Raw genomic sequence first — 13,242 nt, forward strand, 5'->3', positions numbered from 1 at the left:
ATAAAAATGGGACCGTATATCCGTTTAAAACCTCTCGCCATACAACATTAAACCCCCTGAAAGGACAAAGTGCATCTAAAGCTTCACTGCTTTTAACCATAATATCCATTTTCATAAGTTTATCGACTAACGTTTTCTCATTGCTCTGAACTGTTATCAAAGCTTTCAACTGAAAAAAAGAGACCAAAATATTGAAGATTGATGAAGTTGAAATCTCTTTACGTTTTCTTCGGTTGTCTCCTGCTTGTAGTTCTTCCATTTCATCGATCTCGTTGGCATCTTCTTCTCTTTTCTTAGTGCAAGTTTTCCTAAAATGGAATTCACAAGAATATATATTTAGAGAACTTTTGTCCGATGAATGAAATTGTCTTTTGGTTTAGGGGTACTGCTATGTGCGACTTTTTTAATTTCTACGCAGTTTTGTAATTTTTTAATGCGCACTCTTGTTTCATAGAGGTCATGGTCAACAAAATATATAGACTATATTATAATCTATGACAAATCACTAATTAAAAAAGCCAAAGAAAATTCGAAAAAGAGCTTTTTGCCGAAAAGAGTTTACAGTTTGTCAATGTTTCTTCGAAACTCTCGAACCGATTTTTTTTCCGTATACCGCCATAATGTATAGTATTCTCCTGCCTTTACTATCAATGTAACGAGGGATAACATCGTCTAAACAATATATTGCTATGAAATATATGTATTAAAATAGAATAAGTAATTCTCTTATTCGTACTTTAGTAATTGAACCCTTGCGTCCTTGTGTTCTTTTGCAATTTTTCAAAATTAGTAAAGCACTTTTTGTCCATTACCGGGTGTGCCACAAAAAGGTTTAACCTCATTTTTTCGAACACTTAAAGAGTAAACTCTAATGCGTTCAAAAGAGGAAGGATTAACTTAAATGAACCAATTTTTTTAATACTCTTGGGTACCTGATAGCCGGGGGGTTTGGAATAAGCTGGGGGGGGTTGGAAAAAATCTCAAAACTTAATAAGCAAGGGGGGGGGGGGGGTTGGAATCAAAATGTCCTGTCCAGTTTTTGAATGACGTCATCAATTTTTCTTTTCTTCCTGGAAAATTGTATCATGATGGAGAACATCTGTACCAAATTTCATGGCCATAGCTCTTCTAGATCGAAAATAATCGAGGGTGGTAGATTCTACCCCCCCCCCCTGGGGATACAAAAGTCAAAAAAGCTTGGGGCTAATAGGGTTAAGTCCGTCCTCCAGCTTTAAAAATTCAGTATTGTTATTTTTTCGATTCTGACAGGGTCGGCCGGTCGCGTAGATCAATGAATTAATTTGAAAATATCTAAAAGTAAAAGTCATTTTAACATATAATAAGACTATACATTATCAAACAGTTTTTTAAAAAACGAGTAAGATATACATACTTTAACATTAGGCCTGGTGACGCAAAAAAAACGAAGCTATTAGATTTTAATATCAAAACATGGCAAATTGAAAAGAATCTTCGAGAACACTTGAGAGAAGCTTCAGAAAAACAATGTCAAAAAAAGTAATACTAAGGTAAAAAAATATATATGAACTAATATAAAACCTGGTATAATACAAACTTTTTTATGAGAACAGTTTTATAAGAACAAACTAACACTTAGATCTAATAAATATATGAGAACCAACTAAATGAGACCTAGACTGAATCAAGAGTATAGAGAAGTAAACACTGCTAACCAGAGTATAATTCTTCCAGAAAATCGTTTAATCGATTGTGAAGCTCAAAATGAAAGTTAAGAACATATGCAGGCTCACAATTATTGAAACATTTTATTAAAATAAGAATATTTTAAGAACATTTGACCCTGAGAATTTTGAAGAAATCAACAATAGCCCAGCTTGAGCCAAAATCCTCTGGTTTATTTAAAAGAAAGCGTGTATATGATTGTATGTATAAGACCTAGTCTAGAAAACAAAAACACTTACAAAAACATGTCACTGCATTTTTCCCATTAGTCAGTTCTCTCAGGTGCTTAATAGAGGGGGGAAGAATAAAAAGAGGGGGGTATAAAATTTATTTGTTAATAAACAGGGGACATAATTACTGGGGGTTGGAAATTATACTTTTAAATACCCCCTTTGAATAAGGTAATTTTAAACTTACGCTAACAAAAGCAATTGAGGGACTCTTTTTTGACAGCTGAGAATATCTTCAAAACTAATAAACAAGGGGTCCTAATAAGGTCCGGGTTGGAAAAGAAATCGAAATATAAACCAGCGGGGGGGCGTTTATTAGTCACCTTAGAGTAGGCTCTTGTCAGTATTTGTCTTAAAAATACCTAAAGGCTAGCACTGCTGAGAAAGTTTCCATTATATAATATTTAAAAATTTAAAAATTTTTCGTACAACTTTTTAAGAATGAATGAAATAATAAGATACCAGAGTGGAGAAAATAAATTCTCCAATATCTTAGCAGCTTCTAGTGCATGGCTTATAAAGTCGATATTAGGTACATCATAAATGTAAACAACAGCTCGCATTCCGTTGATGAACAAATGAATGGATAAACAAAACCAGGAAACCGTATCTAATCGTTTTAGAATATACATCGAACGTTTATATGGATTCATTCGAAAGTGGAAATACGATAAGGAAGCAAAGACGGGGGTCAGGTATAAGATGCGATAGATAGGGTTCGTCAGAAATACTGCTATGCCAGAAACAATAAAACGTTCGATAAGTCGCCAAGATTCCCACCAAAAGAATTTGTCTCTGTAGGGCTCTTCGAATATTTCTGCGAATCTGTTACCAATGAAATCGCTCCTGTTAGTCTTGCCAGTTCTTTTCCATCTTGAGAAACAAGTTCTCAAAATATAAAACATTGGGAATATCAAAAATATGAGATACGTGGTCACAGAAATCTTTTTGTTTTTAAACAGGTAGTAGCCCAAAACGACTGCAAATGGGAAAGGAACAACCCAAAATACCAAGAATAACATATTTGCCACCTGCCACATAGAAAAACATTCAACACTACCGTCAATGTATAAGAATGTTACTTCATTCATTGTTTTGCAGTTCAAAAGCTGAAAGACTGTTCTGCAGATATTCTTGTAGCAAAAAGCGATGATGATATAATAACCAACACAAAATCTCGTTATCAACCATGTTAATCTTAAACTTGATGGTCGAAAGTGTTTCACGAATCTTACAATCAAGTGTAAAGTTGCAATAGTCATTAACAATAAAAATGGGATCGTATATCCGTTTAAAACCTCTCGCCATACAACATTAAACCCTCTGAAAGGACAAAGTGCATCTAAAGCTTCACTGCTTTTAACCATAATATCCATGTTCATAAGTTTATCGATTAACGTTTTTTCATTGCTCTGAACTGTTATCAAAGCTTTCAACTGATAGAAAGAGACCAAAATATTAAAGATTGATGAAGCGGAAATCTCTTTACGTTTTCTTCGGTTGTCTCCTGCTTGTAGTTCTTCCATTTCATCGACCTCGTTTGCATTTTCTTTTCTTTTCTTTGTGCAAGTTTTCCTAAAATAGAATTCACAAGAATATATATTTAGAGAGCTTTTGTCCCACGAATGAAATTGTCTTTTGGTTTAGGGGTACTGCTATGTGCGACTTTTGTAATTTCTACGCAGTTTTGTAATTTTCTAGCGCGCACTTAAGTTTCATAGAGGTCATGGTCATCGCAATATATAGACCTATATTATAATATATGACAAATCACTATTTAAAGGAACATAACACTACTTGCGAAATTTGTAAACAAACTGTATGCAGCGGATACAAAATCAAAACAAATGTCACATGTCAAAATAAAAAATCAAACCAAATATGGCTAATTTTGATTGTTTTATAAGTTTGTTTTGGACACGTGAATTTAATTGTTCTCTTTAATGACACGTGGTTCGCGCAATTTTAACAATTTACTACTTTTATGTCCCTTTAAAAAGCCAAAGAAAATTCGAAAACGGACTTTTTGCCGAAAAGAGTTTACAGCTAGTAAAGTTTGTCAATCTTTCTTCAAAACTCTACAGCCGATTTTTTTTCGTATATCGCCATAAAGTATAATATTCTCCTGCCTTTACTATCACTGTAACGGACGATAACATCGTCTAAGCAATATATTGCTATATATGTATATGTAATACCCTTAGGAGGCGAAAGACGTATATATACGTTTTGAAAAGGTCATTTTACCGATACACAGTCTTTTGGTCATAACTCCTGACCACTTGAGATTCAGAGAAAAAAATGCGCTATTTTTTGTAGCTGAGAGAAAGAGCTTTCCAATGATACCAAAGTTGATACCTGAATCGTTTGTCCTGGCCGAGAAATTACCTTTGAAAGAATAAATTTCCAGAAAAAAATGATGAACTTTTCGGCCTTTTTCAAAAAGGTTAGCGGCTTTGAAAGGTTAAGGGCTCTGACCATAGTCAGAAAATTGATTTTAGTATCTGAACATAAAAGTTATGTTTTAGATTCTTTAACACTTTTAACAAAGAATTGTCTTTATAAATTGCTCTTTAGTCAAACCCCTTAAGAGTAATTAAGAACTTAATTGCAAAAATGACGTTATGAACTTTAAAAAGACGTTAATAATATGTTGCATCACTCTTCTATAAAAAGTGCTAAGTTTTAATGGGTAATTAACCTTTTTGTTTCGAACTTTTTTCAAACTGTCTGCAAAAAATTGAATTATTTTAAATTTTGCGGAAAATTTTTCTAAAAAGATGTGTCAAAAGTTATAACTGTTTTTTTTAAGCAAAATCCCGATGAAAAATTGATGAAAAACCACTATTTTGAAGATTTCGAGACAAAGAAGCATTTACAAAAAATTTCCGCAAAAGCTTTTATTGTTCGGTAAAAGATACACCATTTACTACGAACATGTTTTCAAAATGTTTTTTCTTCGCCGAAACTAAGCTCTTCAAAGTTGAAATACTCTTCCTCGCAAAAGTCTTCATTTTCTTCTTCATCAAATTTTTTCAATGCAATTTTTGAATTTTCAGATTCAGGAATAGTTTGTCTAACAGAAAATGTATAACATGCCATACTGTAGTTTTGTTGGTTACATCAGTCACAAAACACATTTTAAACACGGCAATTATGAAAAATTCACTACATATAGTCAAAGCCCTTAAGATAGAATATGTAATTCTCTTATGCGTACTTTAGTAATTGAATCCTTGAATTGTGTACTTTTGCAATTTTTTGGAATAATTAAAGCACTTTTTGTCCAATACCGGGTGGGCCACAAAAAAGTTTGACCTAATTGTTTCGAACACTTGAAGAGTAAACTGTAATGCGTTCAAAAGAGGAAGGATTAACTTAAAAGACCAAATTGTTTAATATATGCTTGTGTATAAAATATATAAATACCTAACAACTCGAACAGATACGAAAAAAGGACCAAGTTTAATAAATGACTAATTCAAGTTGAAGTTTTTCTTTCCGTTAGAGAAGGATTCAGTTTGTTAAAAGCCATAGAGCTCGAGAAAAGCTACACGTTGTTTTTCTCATTAAAATTTGTCTGAGCCTGCGGATGTGCTTCTTTTTTTTTGAAATTTTCAGCCTAAAATATTCTTAAATGCGTTCTTTATTTTTCAGACTATTTTAAATCGAAAATATCATACAAAGTAAAGAGCACCTAAAATTGGTAAAATTTGGACAACATTTGAATCTCGATTTTAGAAAATCCATCCCTAAGTTCGGTTAAAACTGCTTGAAAAGAGGAAAAAATTGTAGTTTCTTGTCATTTTTTTCAAACTGAGGCTGGGCATGTTCTTGCAATGTTCTTAATTATATAACTTAATAATAATAGAATAACTTAATTTTTCGACGAATTTCAGCGTCAATGTTCTTATAAACTGGGTTATAATAAAGAAAACGTGTACTTTTAAATGAAAAACATTTTTTTTTGTCGCACAACCTGTAAATTTAATTTTTTTGGAAATGTGAGTTCTTGATAAGGGTTTATAACAAGAACAAGACGACTTGAAGTCGAAAATTTCGCCAAATATTTGCAAAAAGTATGCTATAATGCTGGCTCTGAAAAAGCTGTTAAGAAAATTACGAGGTGGATTAGAAAAAAAAGGTTTAGGTCGAGTCATGAGAAATGATTCGGACACGGTCATTTTTTATGATGAATAAGCGAGGCTGAGCCATATTAAAACTGCTGCAACCAGTAGTCCCCTGTCTACCTTGTAAAAACTAATTACCGAAGGGTATATCACCGTGTTTCAAGAGTTATTTATTAGATTCTTATAAAGTAAATGCTTATAAGAAAAATAAACATTCTCATATTGTGCACTGTCCCTTGTTTACTTTGTAAGAACTAATTACCGAAAAGTATATCACCGTGTTTCAAAAGTTATCGATTAGATTCTTATAAGGTAGATGATAAATAAGATGTAATGCCACCCTTTGTTTACTCTGTAGGAACTAATATCTAAAAGGTATATTGTTCTTATCATATGACCACGCTTCTCAACCAAATCCTCTTTATTTTGAACGCATAATAACCACTCTCTGTTTTTCATTTACGCATGTCAAGTAGAGCATTCATAAGAAAAATATTAAAAGAATAAAGTGTTTGTTTCAAGTACAATGAAGATGAGCAAATGATATTAATGGTATTTGAATTGTTTCAAAATTGTACGTTTTATATTTATTATTTTTCTTTTTGAAAAAAACGACCACAATATTTATGCATGGTGAGTGTGACCGAGGAAAGGTAAAAAAACAAATTAAATTTAGTGGGTTTGTCCACCGTATCGAGTATTTTCGTTTTCAATTTTTTTTTCCAAGGACACCAACACGAAAGGCTATCGTAATACTTTCGCTAGGCGAAATTAATAATTTAATTTGACCTTATATAGTTTGATTTATCTTACAAGTTCATAAGACTACAAACAAGCTGTATTAAAGCCACCTGTTCCGAGATTTTCCAAATAAATACAGTAGTAGATTTTGATGTTTCTTTATGAACAACCAACGTTTTTCATTGGCCTTTTTTAATAACTAGAAATGTTCCTATGAAGTAGCTCGCAATATTGTGAGTTAATCCGAAATTTACCCGAATTATCCAATTCAAATATTTTTAAAACCAAAAATCGAAATGCTGACTTGGAACTCTTTATTCTTACATAATTCTGTGCAAATTTATTCTAATTTGTTACAAAACAAGCATACTTTGCAAAGAGCTGGCTTAATTTTTCGAAATTCTTAATATTATCGGGAGTGATAATATCTTATCATGATACTTAATAAAGATTGGATTAACGAAAAAAGAGGTCTCTTTCCATCGTTACGTTAGTGAGCTGATAAATAAAGTAATTATTTTTTTCAGCTATGTACATTCGCAATGCTAAAAATTTAATTTGATTGTTTTTTGATTTCATCCAATATCTCAAGGTAATAATTGATCAAACACTTTTTAAATCACAAAAGTGTGTAATCTGTTGATCGCAAAACTGTGCAACTGGAAAATCATAACACTCCGCAAATATTACAAAATTGCTGGAATATTGTGATTAACGTGTCCTTCGAACTCTACTGAACGCAAATTTTTAATCCTTTCTTACCTTAAACATGCCATTATGATCGGCCCAGCACATTTGATAGCAGTGATGAGATCTTTAAGAAATGTTAACAGCACAGCCAAAGTGATGAAAGAAATGAAAAATAGCGTCCAGAAAGAATGTTTGCTTCCATTGGTACATTCAGAAATGTTGATACATTTATTATTGAAGAAACTGATGAAGTAACCTTCTTCACATCTGCCACAAAGTCTTCCTTTTCGATGTAGATTGCAAGTTGTTGGAGATTTGCAATGTTTTGTAGTTGATGAACAACAGTATCTTTCGGGACATAAAAGGAATTGGTAATCCGCTGTTTTATTTTCATAGAAGCCATGGAAATTGTCACGTGCTATTAAATCGTTATCTGGACAGCGAGAACCTGTTGGGCAGATTTTACATGTTGCTTTTTTGATTTGTGCAATTTTGCTGAGTTTAATGGCCTTTTTTTTACTTGCCAATTTTATCATACTTTCCAAAAAAGTTATAAGAAAACTTCCATTTGACAGTGAGTATTGAGTTGATGGACATCTGTTGCAAACAATTTCTGTCGATGATTTCAAAATTTTTATTTGAGGGATGAAATGATTTCCGCATACGGTTGAAAAGTTTTTGATTTGCCCGCGATGTTTTCCAAACATTTTCCAAACTTTGACTTCCTCAGACAATGATTTCGGTAGCACGATGTCAACTTTTGTAAAATAAATGGTGCTACGCTTTGAATTCATTATTTGGCTACCTTTATCAATGGAATTTAATGTATACATACTGTTCGTCAAAAATAAATTTGAAAATTCAACGTCGAAGATAGCTATTTTTCCTTCAGTATTATCATGAACTGATTTGAAGTTCGAGATTTTGAAATATGATGATTGAATTCTCATCAAAGTTAAAAAAGTGTTTCCATGTGTGATGAAATGTTCGCAAGTAGCAGTTTCGACTCTATTCATTTGAATAGCATAGTTTGGAGTGGTATTGTTTATTAAACTAAATCCTCGAAGTTTAACAGTAGATTTTTCAACATCCAGTATGCTTTTATCTATATAACTGTTTTTAATTTCAATCCCTTCCAAAGAAATATATGCATTTTTTAGATTGAAGACATTTTTCTTCAGATGGCTATCATAAAGCCTGAAATCCAAAACAGTGAGGTTACTTTTGAGAAACTCCGACTTAATACCTCCTCCTAATTCTTTGACACTCTCAATTGCTTTGAAAGCGTCATAAATATTGCAACGTATAATAATGAATTGCTCTAGTGTTAGCGTGCTTTCATAGATGTAAAAAATATCTTGACCTATTTCAGTGTGAAATATTGTTGCATTTTTAAGTATAAGATTACTTTTTTCAGCAAGGCCAAACATTGTATCTGTAATCCTGCTTTCGTAAATCGTTACATTTGTAATTGTGGATTTACTCAATCCATATAAAAGGAAAAATACTGCCATTTCGGTCTTGTTCACGGATATATATTTTATGGTGATATTACTTTTACGTGTTAAATAGGCCAAATCTTTATTGAATGTAGAGTCAGCAATTCGGATTTCATTTGCATTGAAGGTGCTTCTCGATATGTAGAATCCCACTTCATAAACTGTTGTATTTTGTAATTCAATGCTTTGAATTGTCATATTTTTGGAATCTTGAACATTGACAAGAGGGTATTTCATAACACAGTCAACAACTCGGATTTTATTTGCGTTGAATATGCTTGTCGATATGTAGAATGCTATTTCATAAACTGTTGTATTCTGTAATTCAATACTTTCAATTGCTACACTATTCATATCTTCAACATTAATGAGACGGCTCTTCATAACACAGTCAACAACTCGGACTTCATTTGCCTTGAAGATGGTTCTCCATACGGAGAATGCCACGTCTCCATAAACTGTTGTATTCTGTAATTCAATGCTTTGAATTGTTACTTTATTCGAGTCTTGAACATTGACGAGACGGTCCTTCATAGCACAGTCAACAATTCGGATTTCCTTTGCGTTGAAGATGCTTCTCAAAACGTAGAATGCAAATCCATAAACTGTTGTATTCTGTAATTCAATGCTTTGAATTGTCACATTACTCGAACCTTCAACATTGACAAGACGGGTCTTCATAACACAGTCAACCACTCGGATTTCATTTGCGTTGAAAATGCCTCTCGATACGAAGAATGGAAATCCATAAACTGTTGTATTCTGTAATTCAATGCTTTGAATTGTTACGTTATTCGAGTCTTGAACATTGACGAGACGGCTCTTCATAACACAGTCAACAATTCGGATTTCCCTTGCGTTTAAGATGCTTCTCCATACGAAGAATGCCACCTCTCCATAAACTGTTGTATTCTGTAATTCAATGCTTTGAATTGTTACATTATTTGAATCTTTAACATTGATGAGACGGTCCTTCATAACACAGTCAACAACTCGAATTTCATTTGCGTTTAAGATGCTTCTCCATACGAAGAATGGAAATCCATAAACTGTTGTATTCTGTAATTCAATGCTTTGAATTGTTACTTTACTCGAATCTTGAACACTGACAAGACGCTCCTTCATAACACAGTCAACAATTCGGATTTCCTTTGCGTTTAAGATGCTTCTCCATACGAAGAATGCCAATCCATTAACTGTTGTATTTTGTAATTCAATACTTTGAATTGTTACTTTATTCGAGTCTTGAACATTGACGAGACGGCTCTTTATAACACAGTCAACAACTCGGATTTCATTTGCGTTGAAGATGGTTCTCCATACGGAGAATGCCAATCCATGAACTGTTGTATTCTGTAATTCAATGCTTTGAATTGTAACGTTATTCGAGTGTTGAATATTGACGAGACGGTCCTTCATAACACAGTCACTAATTCGGATTTCATTTGCCTTGAAGATGCTTCTCGATACGTAGAATGCCACCTCTCCATAAACTGTTGTATTCTGTAATTCAATGCTTTGAATTGTCACATTATTCGAATCTATAACATTGACGAGATATCCATAAACTGTTGTATTCTGTAATTCAATGCTTTGAATTGTAACATTATTCGAATCTTTAACATTGATGAGACGGGTCTTCATAATACAGTCAACGACTCGGATATCATTTGCGTTAAAGATGCTTCTCAAAACAAGGAATGTCGATCCATGAATTGCTGTGTTCTGTAATTCAATCTTTCGAACTGTGATATTGCTCGAGCTTTGAATTTTAAAAAACTGGCTCTTTACATCACAGTCAACAACCCGAATTTCAATTGACTTAAAAGTACTTCTTGCTACGTTAAATGTAGCTCCGTTAATTGTTGTATTCTGGAATCCAACCTTTTGAATTGTATTAATAACAGAAGTTCGAGCATGTAAAAGACCCGACTTTAGAACACAGTCCACGACTCGAGTTTCATTTATACTGTAATTGCTATTCATTACTAAGAATACATCTTTGTTTATTGTTGTATTCTGCAATTCAAATCTTTGAATTGTTAAAGACGAGTCTTTACTAATAATTACATATTTAAGGTTTGTTTCATGAAAGTTAAAGTTTTGCATCTGTATAAACGAATCATATACATATATGAAATTTTCCAATGTTGAATTCTTTATTGTAGTTTTGCCACTGAAAACTGCTTTTTTGATATGTTTTAAATATATTATGAAAGACGAGAATTGAGAAGTGTTTTCCTTTAAGATATCAGTGACCATATTATGTATTTTTGTTTGTGAAAAATCAATGACTTCAACGTTTATTATGACAAAACGCCCTCCTCGAATGGTGTTGTTGGTTAATTTGATGATTGATTTAAACGAAGTCGCTTTTTTCATTGATATATTCAACCACGCATTCCTGGTCGGTGATATCAAAACACAAGATTGTACAGTGATGTTAAGATTGCTATTTGTGTTGGTGGTGGATATGAAATCTCCTATTATCTCTGTTCTAATATTCAAGTTTCGAAACGATATGGCCATGTTTGCGTTTTGATTCATAGAGTTAACAATTACGAGACTCTGAAGGTCGACCTGATCAATAGATAGACTGAAAGCACCTTTGGGTTGAATGAAGGGTAATCCATTTCCATATATAGTCGGGTTTGTTCCATTTTGGCTTTCTTTTGTAATTCGTAACTGAAAATAATCACTGTCAGGACGTAACATTCCTTGAGTGTGATAAACAATACTTTGAGTCTGAGAGTTCTCTAAAACCAACTTCAAATTGCTACTTTTAGATTCTTTCAATACATGATCAATTGTTTGACATTTTTTGTGAATCAAGCCGCAATTTTCTTCATCTCTCCCTTTGGGTGAAACTTGCACTGTTGTTGAGCTTGTGAACGTGTCTGTAAAAGAAGGATAAATTGACTTTAGATCATCCGAATGTCAATCGAAAGAAATTCATAATGTTCTTTTTTCACTTAACCGTACCAACCCCAAGTTTTTTTCGATTTTTGTAGCCCCCAGCTGGGTTAGAATCTACTATCCTCATTATCGATCTAGAAGAGCTATTGACATTAAATTTGGTACAGATGTTCTCTATCATGACACGAATTTCAAGAAGGAAGAAAAATCGATAAGGTCCATCCAAAATTGATTACGTCATCACAAAAGTGCTGCTGGAGTTTAAATAATGGATCTTGTTAGATATGAAAATTTGGTAAATTTGGGACCCTGTCAGAAAATAAATTCAAAAATATTGACCAAAATGAATAAAAGTAGACGAAAAATTGAAAAAACTAATTTCTACCCAGAAAATCGTCGAAAGTTACCCAAAGTCGACTTTCAGATACACATCTTGAAAAGTAGTAAATTTTGGACACAGTCAGATATTTTCAGAGCCTAAAAAAGGACCTGACCAGCGGCACGTCCCCGTGCCCAATTTTGCCAAAGTGCCCCCCCCCCCGGGTGTGAAGATTCTGTTTGAAGATTCTGAAAGATAAAAGACAGCTCTCTAACATAATTGCCAGTTTTGTGTTTTCTTTGAGGGTTTTTTGTTTAAGATCCATGCTGAAGATGAGTAATATTTTGAATATTTGATGACGTCTTTATTTCAACAATTTCTTTTTTAACTTTCAAATTCTTATTGTCAATACTTATCACTGGTCAAAATTGGAATATGATTGGATAATTATTTCAGAAGTTATCAGCATTTTAAAATGTCGAGAGTTAAGCGATTTATGCTGGTTTTTATATCATGTTTATCACAATAAAGTAATCAACCCTGATCTAGACAATCTATGAACCTAAGAATTTGAACATTTTGTTCGAAACTTACCAGTTGTCAAAGAAAATTGATGTGGTATTTTTAACATAAACAACAACAATAAGTGTAGTATAAAACAAGCCATTGTTTTTGTTTTATATTATATATCTATAGTTGAATAAAGGTATATAGAAATACAATTAATTGGTGATGTCACTAGAACATTGACCGGATTCGAGCAATTTAGAACAAATTTTAATTGAAAAAATACGGAAAATAAACTTTACAAATTATTCATCTGACATTTTAAGGCCATTTGTCAAACAGACTAAATAAACGGAGGTTGAATTATGGTATGGTTTCCAACACGGCATAATTTCCAAATCTCACTTCAAGAAAAAGTTATTACCATTGAACCTATAACCCCGAAGGAGCTAGAGATGAATCTCTGGGAGTATTAATGGGGAATGAAACCACCAAAAATATGCTAC

General features: G+C 32.8%; 1 protein-coding gene across 1 annotated transcript; it reads right to left on the bottom strand.

The window, feature by feature from the left end:
- Positions 1 to 222: 222 nt before the first annotated feature.
- LOC136817190 (uncharacterized) lies at positions 223 to 12,921 on the bottom strand (the record flags this gene model as incomplete). The annotated part of the gene is made up of 6 exons (XM_067073525.1): positions 12,824 to 12,921; positions 9,051 to 11,891; positions 8,742 to 8,858; positions 7,568 to 7,943; positions 2,397 to 3,509; positions 223 to 308 (listed from the first exon to the last, which is right to left on the bottom strand). Coding segments are annotated over exons 1-6 (4,606 nt in total), but the record flags the coding sequence as incomplete, so codon positions are not given.
- Between the last annotated feature and the right edge of the window lie 321 nt (positions 12,922 to 13,242).

The sequence above is a fragment of the Clytia hemisphaerica genome, unplaced genomic scaffold (assembly GCF_902728285.1).
Source record: "Clytia hemisphaerica strain Z4C2 unplaced genomic scaffold, Clytia hemisphaerica genome assembly, whole genome shotgun sequence".
In the NCBI taxonomy this organism is placed as follows: Eukaryota; Metazoa; Cnidaria; class Hydrozoa; order Leptothecata; family Clytiidae; genus Clytia; species Clytia hemisphaerica.